The sequence below is a fragment of the Saccoglossus kowalevskii genome, chromosome 5, assembly GCF_978046115.1.
Source record: "Saccoglossus kowalevskii chromosome 5, keSacKowa6.1, whole genome shotgun sequence".
Taxonomy (NCBI): domain Eukaryota; kingdom Metazoa; phylum Hemichordata; class Enteropneusta; family Harrimaniidae; genus Saccoglossus; species Saccoglossus kowalevskii.
In genome coordinates this window covers 13258652-13281446 of record NC_140645.1, presented here as the reverse complement: position 1 = coordinate 13281446, position 22795 = coordinate 13258652, and the positions used below count along the sequence as shown (strand labels likewise).

The following is a 22795-nucleotide window of genomic DNA, read 5'->3' as shown; positions in this document are numbered from 1 at the left end:
TGTTGCTATTTGTTTCTCTTTAACCTGTTCTCTCAGAGTTTTTGATCCGTTCATTTAGTCTTCTTTGGATGAAAACGAATTGAAGTTCAACAAGACTTGATTACAATAGCCTTGTCCAATTTCACCAACGACCATAAATCTTTGCAAATTACTCTCTTCCCATTACATAGGATCAATTTATCGACTTTCGTGCCTAGAATTCATATAACGTAATCAACAGACGAATTTCAGTTCTGTCTGATACACAAATCTCACCGTCAACAATTCAGTGCAGTATGGCACAGCAGTAAAATGTGCACAATAAAGGAGGGGTCTACCAAAATGTTACAAGATTTAATTTGCTTTCAGTTTTCTATGGCTATATACAAATTTATGAGAAGATTTATGCTAGGAAGGGATGAACCATTACATCTTGGAGGGGGTATCAAATATGTTTGTGGAAAGTCAGATTGAAAATTTAACCTCTCCTCAAATATTAAAGCCCTATCCCCTATTAAGTCTTGTCTAGAGATTGCTGATGATACTCTGTTTTCATTTCACATAGCTTAAGAAGAGAGGATTTTCTTTTGATAGTTTAGACTGAATGTGTTTTTTTAACCTACACTGCAGGATATCGTGGAGAAAGAATTTTCTGAAAAAGCAAAATTGAAGAAAATAAAGTCTTGTCAAATTTTTAGGTATTTACAAATGTATCTTGTCTGTAAATGTGAACCGACATTTCAACAACCTAACTAAATTGGTTTCTATGAAAACAATGATATTGGATGAGACTCAACAAACGCGCATGCATAGATACGACGACAGTGCGACTTCGACCACATTTTACAAAATTTGCTCAAGTACCAATATCCATGCAACATGCACACGCATTGCGTTCAAGACGAACAACATCAGAAATCAGACCCATGAAGCGAGGTGATTTAAAAGCATACATGTTCATAAAATTATGAGGCATGCAGCGGACTTATTGTGTCATATTGAGAACGGTAATTTCCTGTTATTAACAGACGGTGGGAAGGAAAATATAATCACATTCAATTCACGGTAACCATGAATTCATAACGTTGCAGAGTAACACAAATGTGCTAAAAACGAAAATAAAAATAATGGATAATAGTGTTTTACCACAATGTATGTTTTTTTTTAAATTAATCCAAAAATTGAAGATTTAATTTCAATTTTTAAGTAAAGGGCTTTCATTTCCTTTGCTGTATTCCACAAACGCAAGTTTCATTAAATTGGAGATGATATTAAAGTTCCTATGCTACGGGTAAATAGACAGACAGGGCAGGGTGTCACAGAAATCAACATTTTCTTCAATTATCTCCATTTTTCTTCTTTATATTAAAAAAATTGTTGCTGGCAACTTTTTTTACAAGAAAATACGTTGGCAGGAAACAAGAATTGTGATCGACATAAAAAATCACTATTTTGACAACAACAAAAAAAGAAAAATTGCAGATAAATTAATGTCTGGGAGATACAACAGGAAAGAACACCATTTTGTGAGTTTTATAGTCTGCCTGAAAAATCAACTAAAGGCAGCTGTTATTATGCACCTGCTGTTATATAGCTACCCTCCCTGCATTAACAGTAAATGTGTTAATTTCTCATTGTATGGATCGCACCACTATGAAAAAACGGGGGCTATGTGTCTATAATGAGGTGCTGATACAAAATCTTTCCCAGTCACAGTCAATCATCTCTCTACCTTCCTCCCCCGAATATAAAAGTTGAATCATCCAATATTACAGAAGATAAAATGTTATTATCTGAAAGACAGAGATGACATGCAACTTCATCTTTTTGTCCAATATATCAAACTGTGGTCATAAAAACTAGTGCAACAAGGATGTTTTAGAAAGCAAGAATCTGTACAAATGCGTTTTACGCTCGTAAAAAACAGACAATGGCCACATGTGGTTCTGACGAGAACGATAAATTTAGTTTAAAGCTGTGTAAGATATCTGCTCAAATGTTTTTCCGCCCAAAGTTTTTATTTTATTTTAGGGAATTTCAATTACGATTAAGAAAAATCAATAACTAACAGAAAAATATTTCTACTTTTTGTGAAAAATTAAACAAAAATTTTGAACAGAGTTGAAATAAAGCACAAATTTTTATCAAAAAATGTTGATCAAAAACTTATGACAGAGGGAAATTATCTGTATTCGGGGCAATATTAACAAAGAAATTATAAGTAAAAATACATAAAATTAACAAAATCATGGCATTATCATATGAAAAATAATTTTCAGAGATATCAGCTGCAGTTGATAGTGGGAACATCGAGGGACTCCGTTGTGAAATACAACATGTGTGGGTGAATTCTGTCAAAAACAGCTGATACATCATATGCAAGTAATTTGTTGTAAGAGCCACAAAATGGTGAAAACAGTAGTACTCAAAAAACAGGTCAATGATGGGTCAACTGCAACCTAGCATTTTATACAATTTCAGACAACGAACGTTTATCTTTGACTACAGCTGGTAGAATCAGATTACATATGTGAAGCGAGCATCGCACACATATCGTGCGATAATATTTATGTCATAACGCACGTCGATCACATGACCAACTTTAAAACCCAATCTGTTTTAATCATTTCTAGTGAGCAAAATCATCAATGCAAAGAGAAGTATGGGGAAAATTTTTTTCTATTGCAGGATAATTCATGATTTGCACCTACACGTACATACACGTACTGATACGGCATTCGGCTTTGCTTCATAAGCAACCAATAAATGCAATACAAATTGCATAGAGTGCAAAATAAAGTAGAATTACCGGCCGTGTACTTTGTTAAACTTAAAAGTCAGGTCAAGGGGCTTTGCAAATAATTAGATCAATATCTAATATCACAATTTAATGAACAGAATTATTCTTAGATGTTCTAAAATGATAGGCAATATGAACAAATACAAAAGCGTCAAGGGGTGTACCATTTATATTTGGAGGGAGGGCAACTCTTTGATGCATCATATTCCTATATCGTGATTTGTCTGGATCAGCCTCGATATCCTTTCTGATACACACATTTTCACTCAAATGTTCTACTATTACCTTGTATTCTTAAACCAATTTGATTGCTTATTGTCGCAAACCTCTCCACGGTCCAATGGGGAAAACGAGGTACACCATCATTTAGTTACATGTTGTGGGAAAATGAGCGCACATCGATAAAAAGAAGTCGTCATTAGAACAGTACAATAGGCATTGAGCCATACAAATGACTGGTACGTAATAAAAGTGATGGATATGTCATGCATTTATATAATTTGTGCTGCCGAAGCTTTTTTCTCTAGTCGTCCTCATGGTATATATTTGACAACAGTTGTAGCTCCACATAGCATTCAATATGGACATCATCAAGGATTTTTATAAAATATCAAGGGAACACAACTTTCATAACTATGTTTTGAGATATGTGCTGTAGACCTCGTGGGAAGTGAACTTTTATGTTTTGCAAGTGTTTGTAATCGATGCCATTCCAAGCACGCCATGCAAGAGTATTTCTTCACAATTGGCAGACACTTCGAAAGGTTTTATCCATTCATTCAAAACTTATATATGACACACCTTGCGATTATTAAAACAAGGACACTATCCAAAACCAGCCAGTGACGACCACTATAACCAGTTATTTCACAGAATCGCAAATTTGCATGAGAATTTCATGAAATGTCGATTGATCTCACTAATAATTAGATTTGATGAGAATTACAAATTTGCAGTTGCAAAAATCACTGATATTAGGACCCCAGTAAAAGTTTGCAACAAATTGTTCACAGAATCACAAAATTTAAACAGTTTGCCCCATATTGTTATTGTTGTCGAGCCATTAAAAGCAAATATAGACTTTTGTTATTGTTCACAAAAAAAAAATTGTCACCATATTTTTAAAGAATTTTGATCAAGGGGTATCAGCAATTATAAATAATGCCTATCTGTTCAAAAAAAAAAAAAAATTTTTAGTAAAATTTATAAAAATTTGCAAAATTTTGCACCAAAATTGTTGCAGAAAAAAATATGACATTTGTATTACCGGGTAGTCAGATTTGAAATGCACCAACCTAATAACATTCCCAACAACAAATATGTTTTTATATTAATATTAATATTTATATTAGTAAAGGTGACTTTAACAAATGTTTAGTGGAAAGCATGATCACAACATTAATTCTTAATACTTCGAGTAAAATACAAGATGGTTTCTGTAATTCCATCATAAGACTAATTTGTTCTCTAGTCGTTTTTAAGTCTCGGAGGAGAACTCAGTTTAAATTCAGTTTGGATTCAGCTGAGCGCCTATCACAAGGGAGATTATAGCGCCATGAGACTTATAGTCCCAAACATGGTATTAAGGGATTACGTTGTCTGACGACGACGAATCAATGTAGAACATATCTTTACAATACAAATGTTGTATGTGCAAGTACGGAAATCAACATATACCCCTCACCATCAAATATACCCACCAATTATGCTGATTAATAATGATTTTGAATATTGTAACCTTTATGTCTGATCTGACATCAGAATTATTTTTCGTTTTTTGCTACATAATAATCTAGCCTTTTTTTTTAAATAAACAATAATTGGGATAAAACTTTCTGATTTTTTGAATTCAACTGAGTAAGCTTACTTCTTTTTGTTGTTTTATAATTGAAAGTCAATTTCCATGCTTCAAAAATTTGAAACATTGGCTCAATGAAGAATGACATTGTATTTTTATTTGATTTTCATCAAATTGAGAAACTTTCTTGCAGTTAAACAATAATAGTTACTACTGGTACCTAGTGTTATTGCCAAAAAAAAAAAAAAACCCTAAAAACTTTATCGAAATGAAAGATTCAGTCCAAAATCAATTTTTTGTTGGTTATTTATCGTTACTTGGTAATGTACTGGTAATTTTCAATCAAAATTGGACAGGTTTGTAGAAATTTTGTCATGCCAAATGAATTTTAGACCTGGCTAAAATGTGGAGCGCCTGTCTAAAACAAAAGGTAGACAGGTGGCTGGCCGAAAGCCAGTTACTATGGATACAGTTTTATCCTCCAGTTACTTTCTTTGACAAGTTAATCAAAACACGTTATCAAAAATCATGTCATGTTTTGTTTTTCCCAAAACAGTCAGAATTTAAGACTATTATATCAGTACCGAATATGTAGATGGGAAATTAGGAATCGAAAAAAAAAAAAAAACGATAAGTTGAGAGGGGTCAGTTAAATGAAATAGGGGTTTGTAGTTAATTTCCGCTTCTTTCCTGTATAAATATTAAATCTGATGAACTTGTGTCTTCTATTTCCTTATCACTTCATTATTATCTCATTGTATCTAATCAGTATATTGTTCATTATCTCATTATCAGTATATTTCTGAGACCAGACCCCAGCCAAACTAATAGTTCCCAAGCCTGAGGTTGAATCTATTAATAAGTGATTCAATGAGTTAGGGACACACTTACCTCAGATAACGATCAACCTTCTTTCCCTCAACTAAAGAAATGAAGATCTGAATGCAGTTTACCGAAAACGAGTACAGCATAATTAACAAACAATAATGCTACCAGTGCCTTGGCGTTATGAGTTTGACCAATAGAAAATGATGATCAATATAATGTGGTCAATATTATGAAATTCCAATGTAGGAATACTTTAACATGATAACACCTCCAAATTATTATGTTGCATTTTCAGGCCACTGTACAAAGTCACGATACACTAAGTTTAACCATTAAAGTCTATTAATGTAAAAAAAAATATACTGAGTCAATATACGAACAGTTAGTTGTCGGTAATAAATCGAACCCTGTCAAATTATAATAGCTTAATAAGGACATAAAAGCAAATATTCTCCAACTATCAAATATTTGTTTATTTCAATTAAATAGTCGTTATTCTCGGCAAATTTCACTTATGCACATACAATACAGTAGAGTAACCACAACAAAAACAACAAGTGAGTAATCCAGTAGACAACCAAAGTTATTTCATTCCAAATTCACGGTCTTATTCATATTTTTTTTTTCTGATAAGAGAATGTGATTAAATAGATGGTTAGATTGATAGTGGTTCCCATGGGAACCATCTGGGAAATGACCACATAACCTCTAAACTCCATAGATCAGTCAAAATAACTAGGAAAATTCAGAAATGGTCCTTTTTTTTCTGTTTCACTGGTAATTGATGAGTTGTCATCTTGTGACAATAAGTCTACAGAGCGATTCGATATCAGTAATCAGACCGTCTGAGCCCTTTATCTGATGACATCATACACAGGATAAAAACATTATTTCCATAATTCCTTGCAATTGCTGGGTTTTTTTTATTCTTGTTAAATATTTCCCAAAAAATGTGAGTTAATGCTTGTTTCATTCTTTCTGTTTGCTTTCACACTTCAAGACTGTTGATTTAAGAAGTTAAAATAAGTAACAAGTTTTGTCGATTTGTGTCTATATGGTCAGATTTGTTTTTGGCCAAATTTTTCGTGAACCAAAAACTTGATCCATTAACACTATAGTGTCGCTTCTGAAGAAAATTAGCACTAAAATCTGAATATATTTTAAATTTGAAATATTTAATCTTAAAAGTCCTTCAACTTGCAATTTGCTGACATATATTTTTGAAATTTTGAAGAAACTCTAGGAAAACATCACGTTGGGCCACCTATTCTGATTTGAGCCATTAAATCAGTCACTCCAACGACATTTAGTTGTCATAAAGTGCCCCGCCCCCAAATTACACAATAGTTACGGTAATTAAACATGGCAAATGTTAACTTTTGACGCTTTCACAAAATAAAAAGTGCACAACTGTCTCTTTATTTTGTCAAAAAATTCAATGAAGTCCTGTAAAGCAAATTGTCCATTTGGTTAAAAGTTTTAGAAAAGTATGGAAAATATGGCTGAACAAGTTTCCAGAAGGTCAGATTTTAAAAACTGATTGAAATTTATCACCATATTGTTAAGGCAAAAAAAAAAGATAACCATTTGGTATTTGGATATTCCATAAAATGAACATAAACAACAATCTTGTTCTATGTTACACACTAACAACACAATTATTTCATGACTCTCCTGTAATAAATATCAGTTAATCAACCAAATAAATAAAACATGAAAATAAAACATTCCTGAAAACTTAGCTGCATTTGAACAGTGAATAACACCCAGAAGATTTATCGTGTCTTGATGACAGGCATGAAGCCAGCGCCAACAAAGTTGGCAGCACTTGCCACAGCAAGAACTCTTCAAAAATCAACACGGCTTTAGTACCTGGTGAGTTCTTAATTCAGAATTTAGAGTGTGGAACCATTCTTTGTGTAAAAGTAGATCCTTGTACGCAAGTAGTGGACACAAAGTATGCAAAGGGCTCTTCAGAAGTGGCCTGCATGCATGAGAGGGGCATATGGGCAAAGAGGATGTTATATACAGCGTGAAAACAAGATCGGATATTAATAAGAGACAACCGTACGGCATTGTGTCCGTGGCTGTCAAAACCATTGTGTGACTGAGAATGAATGATGATCGCTTAGTCAGTATATGGGAAGTTTTCGCCTACAACATGTTAGGTGTGAAGACTGCCCGGGGGGCAATGTCACGTTATCATTGTATAAGGTGTCATTCAATTAAATAAAAGACGCACACCTGTAATTCGTTAGTTTTGTGAGGTTAATTCAGCTTTTGATGCGTAGATCCTTTTATTTCAATTGTAGGTGGGAATCGTGCTTTCATGTGAAAAAAAAAACATTTTACACGCTAGCCAGAGTTTTCTTGATTCTGTTTGCTGGATTGCGTGTATGGAGAAAGTTAACATCGTTGAAAGATAAGCATGGTTAATATGATTACATATATGAACGTCATTGAAGTATGAAAAGTGTAAATACAAACATGTGAATCACAATGAGAGTGAATTAAATTGTAGTATAAAACATTATTGAAAAGTATGCACGAAGATTTTTTTTGATCAACAAGTCGGTAGAAAAAAAGTTGAATGTGAACCTATTTATTGTATATATTTATAGAATCCTTCTTACCCATGAGTTATACATATAATAGTTCAATTGTGTAACTTAATGGCTTTACAGGTATGAAAAAGAATTAATACACAGTTATGAAAATCTGTTTTTGTAAACCTTTATGTTCTGTGCACAATGAAGTCCATCAGCGAAGTATAGATAGATTGAATGACAGACAAAAGATTGGTCTCCATGAATGACTAGTTCAAGAATACTGTACGCACAGATGGTTCGTCAGTGTAGTATATCGGGGGAAATAACTCCACTGCTGAACTTGGGTGTAGACTGTTGTCGTATGCTATTGTAGGGTGAACGTCACACCTAAAGTTAGCAGTCCATTTTGAAATTGAAAGCCTGAATTAGTCAAAGAGAGTATATACGTGTAGAGGAATCGTTAAGGCATTCTTCATGAACAGAGACCAAACTCATTCTTGATGTACAGAGTCTTATTAAAATGTATTGAGTATCTCTTTCTGTGACTAGTTCATGAATCAAATAGTTTCTGAGCGGAAACGGTTTCCCAGTGAGACCATCCTCGGATTTCATTTCATCGCCTCCTGAGAGAAACGTGTTTCTGAAAAGACATTCACAGCCGAGCAATTTCACAATTAATTGAAAATTACTGTGAGATTAATAAGTATTGATCTAGCAAATTATCATCAATGACGTGACAGTCAAGTGTTTATGCCACCAGACAAAAGGAATTGGCATTGGAAAAGATACAATGGAGTGGTTGCTATAGCAACCACGGTATTGCTCATTCTTTACTGACAGGATATGCTGTTTAATATGAACATGCACTTTCCCAAAATGCAATGGAAATGTGCGAAACAGGAATTGAGACGATATACAGTATTCACTTTATTAGTAGAACAATTAGAAACATAAAATTCCTGATGATTTTTGTGTACCTGTAATCGCCTGGAAACAAACAATCTACATATTTTGTATATTGCTTTCCCGGAAGGAATTTTGCTCTATAAAGCCAGAAAAAAACTAAATCTGTTTCTTGCATCAATGGAATTAAATGACTTTTTTATATTTATTGATTTGTTTTGCTTTTTTTTTACATGACCTAATGGGGGAGATGGTGGTTACAAGCTAACATAGCACAAACAGTGCTTAAAATGAGAGATAATTTCACTGTGAATTATGCTTGACTTCACATCGAGATGATCCTGGAACAAACACTCATATTTTTGTCTTTTTCCAATCAATGACAACCGCAAAATTTTGTTGCAGTGAAAATTTCATTTTGTATTATTAATAAATCAGTGTGGCTTTTGAAAAATTACAACTGCAAATTATCAACCCCCAAAATTGATATTGAAATCAAATCGTATAGTATGGTACATGATAGTGAATGAGCATCAAATACAGTAAGTTGAATCACGTTACAAGTTTAAACCAAGAACAAGTGCGATTGTATGCAGACATTGTTTAATACTAGTAACCAATTATCAAAATTTAGTTTATACAAATACTGTAAAATGACTAAAGATTCACTGGGTTTAAATTGTATTGATTTACCATTCCAGGCATACTCAATGGATTTCAAATTCACGGTTTTATCATTTAGATTATGTGTTCTATGCTAAATGTTACATATTCACTGGGTTTTTTAATTTAGCGCATTTTCCAGTCAGTGAAATAAGCAAAATTAAAACCAAGTGAATAATTAACTCCATCATCTTTTATACAGTATAATATAATGCTATAATTAAAATAAAATAATCAAGAGTTTGATTTCTGTAAACTGACATATCCTAGAAGTAAGCAGTAATTAATAAGAAAAGAATAAAATTATGCTCTCAGGAGATTAAGGTAAGGAAGTTTCAGGAAAATACGTTTGTCCATGCATGTTGTTTGAATTTTATGCAGTAGACACGCTACATAGGGGTGTCTATACATCAACCTAAGAATCAGGTCAGTTCAGTCGTAGCCAATAAATCCATAATTTTGTTGCCTTTTGTTACAAAAATCTTCAGTATGACTTTTTTTCTATTAATTCTATGAATCTATGTGCAGAGAGAGCTAGCGATATGATGATACTCATTTTGTGGGGGGAAAAAATACCTGCAAGTAATAAAATGAATATTACTCATAAATAAAACATACATATTTAATAAAAAAGATGTGTAAATAACACAGACCAATGATTAAACTACATGATGAATTGGTCTGTTTTGTGGGATCATGAAAGCGACAAACTGTGGCGGGGGAACAGACGATCCATCTAGCGAGACGACCACGGGATGCCCGATGGTTCCCTTGAGCTATTGATAAAATCTTTCAAGCTATTTCTTAATGACAAACAAACACTTTTTTTTCACGATTACTGTCACAACAGCTCATAAAACATTCCATTTGAATACACTTGAATGACAACTTTATTTATTCATGTTTAGGGGCCGGAGGGCATTTGATATGCACAACATGGGACTCTTAATCTTTTATCGATATTAAAACCTGAAAATAAACATTTATTACTTGAAAATGAACAATTAGTTTTCGTTAATTCGGTCGTTTCTGTCATGAATCGGTCGTAATTTTTTCGGAAAAGTATACGGACAGGAATTAAACAATCTTCTGCAGATGCAGGATTTGCTGAAGCCTCGCAGCTGTAATGTTTCAGATTTGCTCAGCGGTAGATCGGTTTAAGAGTCATAATTTTCTAGAATCCCCACTGAGCCATAAATCACCTCCCTTCTCATTTTCAATATCAAATATTCGGGGAAAAAATCGTTAAAATGAAAAAGAGCGATTAACAACAATAATTCTCTCTTGATGAAATGAATCCATTTGCCGATTTTATTGTTTTGTTTTTTGTTTTGTTTTGGATCGTCAAATGTTGCATAAAAAACAAGAAACAACTATCCAAACTAAAGGTAATTAAGAGAATGACAATTAATCACCTCAAATAAATGAATGAATGAAAAAATAAATGAAATAAAAACTGTAAAATACATTGTTTGTTTATGTTTAAATCGAACAAGTGCTGCTTGATGACCACTTCCCTTTAAGTTGAAAAAAAACAAAAAGCGTAAACTATTCCCCCTTCAAATATAACAGTTGAATCCAAATTTGTTAAACATTTTAATTAATTATTAATGTAGATCAATTACAAATGAGGGGAAACATATTTGATTGCTTATTAGTTTACATTATTTATACCAACGACAAAATCCTCTTCAGGTTCACAGTCACCTATTATCAGATACCAAGTCATTTACATTTTAAAAAGATTTTTGAGGCTTAAAAAATTCATGAAAAAAATAATGATTTTTTTACCGATGGCGGAAACAGGAAACTGAACTCATTTCTTTTATTTATTGACAACTGATCCAATCAGAAGTAGGAAGAAAGTCATTCAAATTATCTCAATGACTTCCTTCTTGAAACCTGCATGTTTAAAATCAGTCAATTACGGTAGTCACATGACCACTCTGATTACGCAACATTGTACTGTACTCAGAATTCGGTAGATTTGATTTAATAAGAACAATTTTTTTTTTGCAAAATTCCCCGGGAAAAATGATGTAGCTATAAATATTTGACTGGGATTATTCAAAGCAGGGAGACAAAGTGATTTTCGTGTATTTATCAGAGCAGTTCGCTGAACGCCATCTAGTTGCGAACATATCTGGCAGCAAGATTTTTAACAGTTTTAATGTAATATTCACTGAGCTCTAGCTTAAATTTGGGAAATTGGTCACTAGTCTGTCAACCTTATAAGGGTGCCTGTAGTAATTGACTTAAAGATTCTGATGCCATCACCAACACATCATAGTCTCTGAATTCTAATATATTCTGTTTATTATTCGAATCATCAAGAATCGATTTGAGACTTACTCAGACGTGAGAGAAAGGAGTCAATCCTATGAAATTTTACTGTTCATTTTAATAAGTAAGATAAGGGTTATTCACTGTGCAAGGCCAAGAACAACAAATGAAACCTTTTATCTTTCAAAACTAACACTTTTTTTATCATTCAAAACAGAGAGTTATTTTTTTTTTAATTCAAAATAGGCATGATTTTTTATCATGCATAAAATCATTGAATTCCTCAGAATGAATATGCAACATTTCATTTAACATGAGTCAGCAGCTTTTTAGAAACACACACAAATACGAAGACGAATGGACAGACGCCAGTACAAATCATAGATGCACATGCACTTGGAAAAAATCAATGTCTTAGGCGTAAAAAGAAATTCCAGTTCAATAATCACGAGACGTGGTCAAAAATAAGACTAGCGGTATTTAATGTCCATCACAAAGAAAATCCATTTTACCACGATGGCTAAATGAGCACATATGCGTTGAAAGCACATCTAAATCTTGAAGCTTTCCCCCGGGGTACCAATAACTATCAAGTTCAATACCATCGGAAATTCAAGTATATTCCCAGCGTACATGTCAATGTCAGAACGTCAATGAAATCAGGAGGAGTAATTTGAAGCTAACATGGGATTATTGCGAAAGCTAACCGTGGAATGAATCCAATTTTAATAATCCTGATAAAATTTCACTCTTCAATATATAGCAAGAACATGAGAATTTGAATTACAAGTTGCCATCATCTGAAAATAATACCATCATACGATGACCCTAATAACAATATGAATATTTCAATCTTTTCTGTTATTTCGTTGATACTTTCTTTAAATCCATATTCAAAATCACTTCTGAGTCCTTTGAACAAAATAGGATGAAGTAAATATGATTAAAAAAAATGATAAGCTTCTTGTCTAGAAAAAGAAAAGATTTTTTTTTAAGTTGTCATGGAAACAAGGCAAGTTTATTTATTATTGCAATCATGTTATAAAAAAGATGCAATGCCAAGCTGTTTTTGTTTTGTTCTAAAACCTTTCTGATTCAGCTGTGGATATTTCCTTTCAGACGCAGCTGTCGTTAAAAGGATAAAACTCAAGAGATGAGATTTACACTGCAAGGGACATTTTACAAATAGACCAATTTTCGATGAGATGCAATGACTAAATTTTGCACTGTTTCACAGAAATAATTTTCTACTATCAATCAACCAATAGACATTCTCAGTCATTACCTTCGAAACTTACACACTCTGGTGTCAAAGCGTTCCAAATTCACCTGTGTAGGGAGAGCGGGTGACTTACCAAATGAATGTTCAATTGCTTATCAGAACGCCGGGAGCCAGGGACACAAGCGAACAAATCAACCCTTCATTCTTGTACGAAAGTCGACTGATATCGCTATATAAACCAAAATTCATTTATTGTTTTGTTATGACAAGGAAAATCTTGTGAAAGAATATAAACTATGTAAAAGCATATTTAAAAAAATAAAATTTATCTATCATTGCAAATTGAAGTACCAGACATTTTTTGACCATTTTTTAAGATTTTTTGGATCAGCAAAACTAGTTTTGTTTAAAATTTTAAGCTGTTCGAAAAATTGCATCAAAGTAAAATGTTTTATTAAAAGCATCTAATAATTATAAAACAGTCATCTTTTTTGACCAGTGGAAAAGCCATCTTCTTTAAAGGGGAAGCTGTCAATCCCTGGGATTGCATTTGGGAATCATGGAACATGGTTGCTGTAATTGCACCAGGGAATCATGGGACATGGTTGCAGAAATTGCACCAGGGAATCATGGGACATGGTTGTTGGGATTGCACCAGGGAATCATGGGACATTGGTGCTGGGATTGCACCAGAGAATCATGGGACAACTTTGTTTGCTGTTGTTAAAATTATTAATATCTGTTTTGTTTTCCATTGTAATTGTAATCCAGTAAATAAATTTGCTGCAAGATTAGGCTTAACTGGATGTGCCTTTTAAAAACAATATATCAAATATTTTTCATACTAATAATTAGATTTTTTATTCAGAAAGTCCACTAATTAAAATGCTATTTTGCCTTATTTGCAAATAAAGATTTTTTGTTTTGTTATTTGAAAATTAAAAGAATCAGTGGAAAAATAGTGGTGGTGAGTGAACGCAGCCAATATTTGAGCTACCTCACTAAAATTACTGGCACATCCCTGAATCGAAACTTCAGATTCTCAGCTAGAAGGAAGGACAGTCACCTTTACCCTCTATTGGGAAATCAATTCAAGAAAAAAAGAATAGGGATTCAAAAAATGTAATGAACTGGAACCAAATATCGCACTTTATACCATGCGATACAACCGTCAAAAATAAAATACCAATTGCTCTCAGTCTACTTCTCACTCCCAGTTGCTACTCCGACACGCTTCATCGATAATAACCATCGGAATTGTTTCTATGATGATGTCGTCAAAATTACACATTTTCGATCAGCATCGATTTAGTTTCTAGTTCGCTTGAGTTTATTATCCAAGGGTTGTTAGTGAAGTACAGAATGTAACGTTAACCTTTGAACCTTTGAGTGGTCATATAACGTTCAGTGGCCATGTTTTAGATAATTTGAAAAATAAAATGATGAAGGACAATGATTCAATTGTAGTTCAAACTGTTGAGAATATAAAAAAACAAATTTTTTGAGTAAAAACTAAAAATTGACTCAAATTTTGTCTGTTGGCTTCAAAATTAGGGTTCGTTTCCAGAAATATTGAAGAATATAAAAAAATTGGGTGAGAAAGACTGGCAGTGAAAAGGTTAACAAGCAGCCTGTCGGCTGAGATAGCTCCGCTGTTAGCAATGCACATTTCAATTAAAGAACTGAAGATATCATTAGAAAATGAACAATATGAATAGTATCAAAGCAATCGAACTTACAGTTTTTAACAAGAAGTCGAAAATATTACTTTCTACCAAAAATGGAAAAATATTCACCAAAATTAGAGAATTAAAGATATCATCACGAAATGAACAAATCTGAGAAAGGTCTACATGTAGTATCTATATATGTAATATCAAAGCAATTGAACTTTTGGTTTTTAACAAGAAGTCGAAAATATCACTTTTTACCAAAAATTACAAAAATATTCACCAAAATTAGAGAATTGAAGACATCATCACGAAATGAACAAATCTGAGAGAGATCCACATGTAGTACCTATATATGTAATATCAAAGCAATCGGACTTACAGTTTTTAACAAGAAGTCGAAAATATCACTTTTTACCAAAAATTACAAAAATATTCACCAAAAGTAGAGAATTGAAGATATCAACATGAAATGAACAAACCTATACACCAAGTATCAAAGCATTCAGGCTTGTAGTTTTCAAGAAGAAGTCGAAAAGTAAAACATTGACACGAACGACGACGGACAATCACTCATATGATAAGTTCCGCTCGACAAAGTCGACAGTGGAGCTAAAAAAAGCTTGAACGTACGGAAAGTCACAATAACAAATATCTGGAGTGGATTTTATTAAAAAGATAAAAAATATAACTTTCTCATTTTTGTGGTAATTCTATAGTGGTCATACAACTAAAAGGAATAATGATTGGAAATAAGTAGACTCAACAGAAATCCAAAATTGTTAAAGTTTATGCAAGGGAAAACAATTTTTTACTGACAAATTAAGAAATTTTGAATGCAAATCCAAATAACACATTGTTCTATTAAAAGAGCATTTCCAATAAAAGTTTAAATAAACCAACAATTGCATTTATTGCATATGGAATCATTAGAATATGACTTACTATAAAATACTTTATTTTTGCTTGAAATTAATTTTTACTATAATCACTGAAGAAATGATTCAGTGAAAAATAAAATCCGGCAAAAATACTTTTTTTCCTATATTTTACATTCAACTCATCAAAAATCAGTGAAAATAAATTCCATACAAAACACTCAAAAAGTCTTTTCAGCAAAAATTAATTGTAGCTGAAATACAACATTTTACAGTAGCTTGGCCATAAACACAACTCTGTCATTTACGTAAGCCCATGTGCTATGAAATAGATCAATTCCTGTATGTTACAATACAAGATTCAAAATTGTGATTGCGAATTTGAAAATACAACAAATGACGACATGATGCTGAAAATGAAGTCACAGAACTGATTCACAATGCTTTTCTAACAAACCAGCAGGCAGAGAAAAATTCCTAAAGCATTTTTCAGAAAAACTCTTTTGTGTCACGCCATAATTTGGAAAATATTGTAAGTTGTATTGCCTACTCTCAGTAGGCAACCTAAACAAACAGTTTCATTATCCTGTTATAGTCCTGACTACCCATTTCCACGGAAACCAATAATTAAATATCATCATCGTGATATTATGGGGAATTATTTTCATTACCGATGGCGTTAAAGCAGAAAATTTCACTCATGTCACCAGCAACAAAACAATCTTCTATAGAAGAAATAAAATTCAAATCTGCTATACTTCGTTCAACATATTGAGTGGGATAAATAGAAAAGTGTATGTTTCCATGGCAACCATCATAATTTCACACAGTTGCAAAGTGCTGACGTTGGTTACATTGATCTGTGGGAATAACAAACTCGCGCGCGAATTATTGCACCAAATAGTACCTTTTGTTTACATTATTTCCATTTTAATGGAATGTTGGCGTACTCTGATAAATAGGGTAATAGAGGATGGATTTTAATCAACAGACACATACCATTTTGCATCAAGCCATGAAAAAAAAAAACATGGCATGCAAATTTGCTAGTTTACAAGGAAATTAATAAGGAATACAAATATTGCTAAGAAAGTTTTGAAATTCAGATTGAAAAACATATCTTTTGGTTATCATAGCAACAGTAATGAAACCATGCGTTTACTTCATTGCCATGACAACGAGCGCCTTGAATAACTTACAAGAGCTCCAGTTAGCTATTAAACTCCCTGGTATGTGTGATACATATACATTGTAGTAAAAACCAAATGGACAGCTGTTTCTGTCACGGATTCACATAATACAATGAACACAGGTTAGCTGCAATTAATAAGTAAGTATCCTTTTATGAAAACAAAATAATAAAACGAGAAAAAAAGTGGAATATATCTAACCTGTATTTTAAAAATTATGTATATTCATACAAATGTACTGAAATGTATTTAAGTTACATAAATACAAAAATATTAAAATATTCACCCCACCTGCATTATAAAATGGATGGTCCCTTATTAGTTAACACTGTCCACGATGCAACTTGCATACACGTAGTAGTTCACCTCACCGACAATATAAAAGGGTTTGACCCTTATCCTGACAATTTGGACTATGGAGACATGAATATAATCCAACTCACCTCACTCACAATATGAAATGGCTGGACCCTTATTCTGAAAATATGCACTATGGTGACATGAATACAATCTAATTCACCTCACCCACAATATAAAATGGCTGGACCCTAATCCAGACAATATGCACTATGATGACATGAATTTATAATTGTCCACCTCACCCATAATGTAAAGTGGTTGGTCATATTACCATAACCATTCACACCATGGCAGCGTGAATATTGACTAGTACACTCACCCACAATGTGAAATGGCCTGTCCCTTTATTATCATAACCATTTACACTATGATGACATACATATTAATGAGTATTCTATATTTTAATTGGTTTATTGACTTTGGAAATCAGCTCACAGTCAGGCCATAAATAACCAGATAGTGACAAGGGATTAGAGAAAAGGAAACAGTCTAATTATAGAAAGACAAATAAACAGCAATTACTGGAGCCCTTCAGTTGAAACCAATGTTTTATGGGCGATTGCAAAAGTGACATAATCTCCAGTTTATTCAGTTGTTTAAATGTCAAAGTCACATGCTGTCCTGTGACAAGGAGCATGAACATGAAATAGTGAACATAAAAAAGTATTTTAAGTTACAGCTGTGAGACAAAATTTGTTTTAACCTTTTCACCACCAGTTTCCTCTTTTCATCACAAATTCACAAAATAGTCCTGTTTATAGTCTGCACTTTCCTTCAGAAGATTGGGACAGAAATGGCCATTTTTTGAGTAAAAAACGAAAATTTACACAAATTTTGTCTGTTGGCTCTAAAATTAGGGTTTATCAGAAATATTGAAGGAAATAAGAAAAAAGTACAGAAAAATTTGGATGAGAAAGTCTGGTGGTGAAAAGGTTAAACTATGAATTGTTTCATCTACAATGCCAATAATTAAAAAAAAAAAATTTTGTTTATGAATCTCAAAAAATGCATAGTTTTATATGTTATCTGATATTTTGATAAAAATGGAAAAAAAAAAAATTCTTATAAAGGATCCTGAGATGTCATTTTCAAGAACACTCTGCTTTGTATTATTTCATTTTTTTGTATACTGATTGACATTTCAGCATACCGAACTGAAAAATTAATTCTTTCAGCAAGATATTTAACAGCCTGGAGCAAATGATCATTCAAACTGAAGTTTAAGATATAAAAGATTCATTTGCGAATAGACAGCGAGAATGCAAAGTATCAATCCCTAGAAAGAATCAATAGTCAGGTAGGATATTGCAAGGAATGCAATAAGGATCTCACCGAAAGATATTTTAAAATATTTCAATAAATATAACCAAGGCTTATACACATGAAATTAAATAAATTCCAGAATTTTCTAGGCTTTTTTTTATTAGTTTTCCATGAATTCAAGGCCTTTTTTATTAGTTTTTTGGCAATTCCAGGGCTTTATTAGTTTTCCTGAACTTTCCAGGACTTTTTTAATAGTTCTGCTGGACTTTCAAGGACTTTTTTTATTAGTTTTTCTAGACTTTTCGATAAGTTTTCCTTGACTTTTGAGGCCTTTTTTATTAGTTTTCCAGGACTTTTTTTATTAGTTTTCCAGAAGTTTTCCAGGCCTTTTTTATTAGTTTTCCAGAAGTTTTCCAGGCTTTTTTTATCAGTTTTCAAGGAGTTATTCAGGTATTTTTCAATCAGTTTTCCAGGAATTTATCCTAGACTATTTCATCACAACTTATTTTTATTCATGTCGCTCATCATGAAAATATTTTTTTCCATTTTAATGTTGATTTCAATTATTTATTTATTTATTTTTTACGCTGATTGTTCATTTTCAGGGAGTTTCTAAAACACCTTTCATTTTCCATGACTTTCCGGTATATTCAAGGACACTAAGAACCCTGATAACATTTCATAACATACCATACCATACCAAGACTAGTCTCAACACAAGTTTAAAATAATTCATCTGTCATGAGTGACACAAAACACATTTTTTTAAATTATTTTTCAAAATTAGTAAAATAACATCATTGATGCCAATTGGATATTATATCATAAAAACATTGTTACCACGGCGACTTCATTAGTTATAAGAAAAAGGGTTTAATCTCCTTTGTGAAAATAAATCCTAACTACAATTTTTAGTACCCCCCAAAGGATGGTTTCTGCAATTCCATAAATCAAACCAATACCAACTGGGGAATGAATTAGATTTTTTTTTAACTGTGTCGGAATTTCAAATGATCATTGAAAGTAGCCTCCATTGGAATTCAGTGACAGAATGAACCACATCACTTTCTATACCATAGCCCACACAGATTGAATTAATATGAAGAGGTTTCATATTACAAGGAATAATCATTTAACAAGACATTTACAAAGTTAGAGTCATCAGATTTCATCATAAGCCTGCCATGAATTTTTAAGCAATTAGGTTTGACGAATATATATATATTTTTTAAATAATTTTTGCTTTTTGATGAGACTGTGAAGCAAAATTCAAATTTATAAGCATATTTACAAGAAACGTTTTTTTTTACCAATTTCATAGCTAACTCACTTGGGATGCAGCCAGTCTGATTGTACATCAAAGAGGAGAGGACTCTTTTGTTGTTTTTTATCAATTTGCCAAAAATTGCCTAGTGTGTAATTTTTTTTTTTGGAGAGTTTATAACAAAGAATAATTCAGAATCAGACAGACAGCTGGTTTCTATCAACATAGACATGACAGTACATCTTCAAACATAGACGAAACCGATCTATATAATAATGATGATGACGAACGGACAATTTTAAAAATCTCAGCAACAATCATAGCTATCATTTATTTTCCAGAAAATCTCATTATTACATTATTATTTTTTTAAGTTCTAAAATTTGAATACAATATGAACACTCAATGAATACGGCATGTGAAATGTGTCCTAAATATTTGCCAGAAAACACTGCGTGCTAAACAACCAAACTGTGGAGCGTTGTAGGGATTAACGATGAACGTCATTAGCACCATCTTGGTTTAAATAACCTCCCACCTTTTGTTCATTATATCTTATCAATAAGACATTATGATAAAAAGAAGGACCAATACAGATAAAGGAGACTGCTACCAATGAATCTGAAAAGAAGCTGTTGTAGTAACGTTAACTGGAAACACATTGGACTCCAGCGATGAGTTAAAAAACGGAGTGGATTGCAAGTAAAGATTACATTCACAGTCCGACAAACAGTTTATCTGTCAAACACTGCATTTCATCATCAATATTAACAAGTTTTTGTGATAAATCTTGTGATTGTGATATTTATATATGTAGATTGTTCTCTCACAACTGTATTTCAAAATTGTTATTCAAGAGCAAAAAATAATAACTTTTTTTTCAAAAGTTTATAACAAATTTTCTGATTCTGAACCCTTCATAAATTTTAGTAAAAATTGTATTTTTAAAAAAAAACAACAATATATTATAATTATGAATGTAAGCAAAATCTGTTATTAACAATAATTAGGTACTATTAAAAGTGTAACTATGGCAACTTGTGAAATATGTCAAACTTATTTATTACTTAAATTGAAACCAGCATTTATTTCATTGTATTTCGTCAATGAATGAAAAAAAATAAAAATTATATTGATACGAAAGAATCAGGGCTAAACATGATACTGACGATTTAATTGTAACTGACTTCAAATCAAACAGTGCTGTTACACACACACTTCCTACACGCTTGTAATTCAAACAAGAAACGTGTTACTGAGTATGATAGATAAATAACACAGAAAGTGTGAAAATAATATTCAGATGAAAGCAAAAAAGCGAGAATACAAAATTTTACATTCAGCTGTTTGTCATTAAATACTACATGGGCATAAACACTGTTTTGGGATCCTAATAAAAGTTTCAACTTGCAGAAAAAAAAAATATTGCTGCATTTGTATAAACAGAGCAGCCACAGAACTGAGAGAACGAAGGACCGCGTAACTCTACACGACAGAATTGGTCAAACGTAAAGAAAACGCTGTATGCATTAATTGCTTTACGCATGTACAGTTAACAGTGGAAGCATTAGAATACATACAGTTGCATTCTTACAACAGATTAGTATACACCGTGGTACATACTGGGTTTCATTTCAGACACTGTCTTCAGCTAGACATGGGAATAAGAGCTTTTAACAAGACCTATCTATACACCAGCTCTGTCAAAACAGACTGGCACATTGATTTCTGTGTGTATATATTGCCTAGTCTTAGCCCCCAAGATCACCTGAGTCTTAGTCGGAGGCCACTCCAGGTGATAGTCTGGTGTTTTTAGCACCTTTCTTATTTAATTTAATTAATCATCAATGAAGCCAGCTTTTTTTTAAATAGCTGACACTGGATTGCAAAGAGACCATGATTTTTATTTGGCTTGGATTAATAGCTATTACCGGATTACAGGAAACCTAGCGTTGTATTTACTAGTAGTTATTGATGAACGATATCCACACGGCCGTTAATTTTAGTGGGAATGTTTCCATAAGGGAGTGTATTAGTAGATTTGCAGACACTAAGAGCAGACTGAGCTGCTTTTCAAAGCAATGTCAGTGGACCACGGCAATCACAACGGGAACTGGACTCACTTCTGCCACAGGCAATTAATCGCAAGACATGACTCAGAACTACGTTCATTGCCGGTCATATTTCAGCAATGTACCCGGTAGAAAACGTGTATCAGATACACTGTTGTTTTTTAGGCGGCTGCATGCATAGTTGGAAAAAAAAATCTGAACAGTGCCTTGTCCATCGCGACTAAAAGATACATTTCAGAATGAAACAAATATTGTCAATGCAGAATTCTTTGTGAATGATACGTACTGCGTAAAAGGTGTCAATTCGAGGATATCACTGTATAGATGCATATACACTATACAAAGCAGTCAACAAAGTGGGCTGAACGGCAAGTCGCTTTACAAGGACATGCCAAGGATAGAGAATAATAACAATGGCTTACCTTGGCAGAGGGCAGGCAGGACCGCTACGCACACCACCAGGAACCCCAGGTAGCAGATCTTTTTAGTTAGTTCCATATCATTATGGTCAGTTCCATTGACTCGATACAAGACCCTACAAAGATTGCGAATACAAGCACAACAGTTAGTTCAGCACTGCTCCAGCACATCTCATGGAATCAACCATTCAATACACAAGGGGGTGGGCAGCTTACAATCAGATGGGCAAAAAAATACATGAACACACACTTGGCTGATTTAAGGAAGTATCTTAAACTCATTAAATAACTGAATTAATTAACTATTAATGGCCATGCATTCATATTTAAATTAAGTGAGTTTGCAAGCATAAATTATCTATTATGACCTGGTGTAATGGTGTACTGGAGCCAAAAAGGGCAATAAAGAAAACCTGAAGACTTAAATCACATGGTAAATAAACTGCCATTATTCATTCTGTCTCTGACCATTTTTTTTGAAGTAGTAGAAATTAACTGGAAAACAAAATAACCCAAATAAAAATACGCTGATGATATAATTTTGATTTATATAATTTAAAAAAAATAAAACAAGTTAATAAAAAGTGTTTTTACAACTTCATTCTACGCTTAACATACAATTTTCCCTGCGAAAAAACAAATTTGTATGAAACT

The 22795-nt window shown here is 32.7% G+C and overlaps 1 protein-coding gene across 1 annotated transcript in view; it reads right to left on the bottom strand.

Annotated features, from left to right (window-relative positions):
* LOC100375589 (roundabout homolog 2-like) overlaps positions 1–22283 on the bottom strand; it is a gene marked incomplete at its 5' end in the record, with an annotated part of 127459 nt that extends 105176 nt beyond the window's left edge. The window contains one exon of the mRNA XM_085498732.1: positions 22145–22283. Coding sequence (XP_085354858.1) covers positions 22145–22283 — 139 coding nt within the window. The remainder of the gene's footprint in view (positions 1–22144) is intronic.
* Positions 22284–22795: the final 512 nt, after the last annotated feature.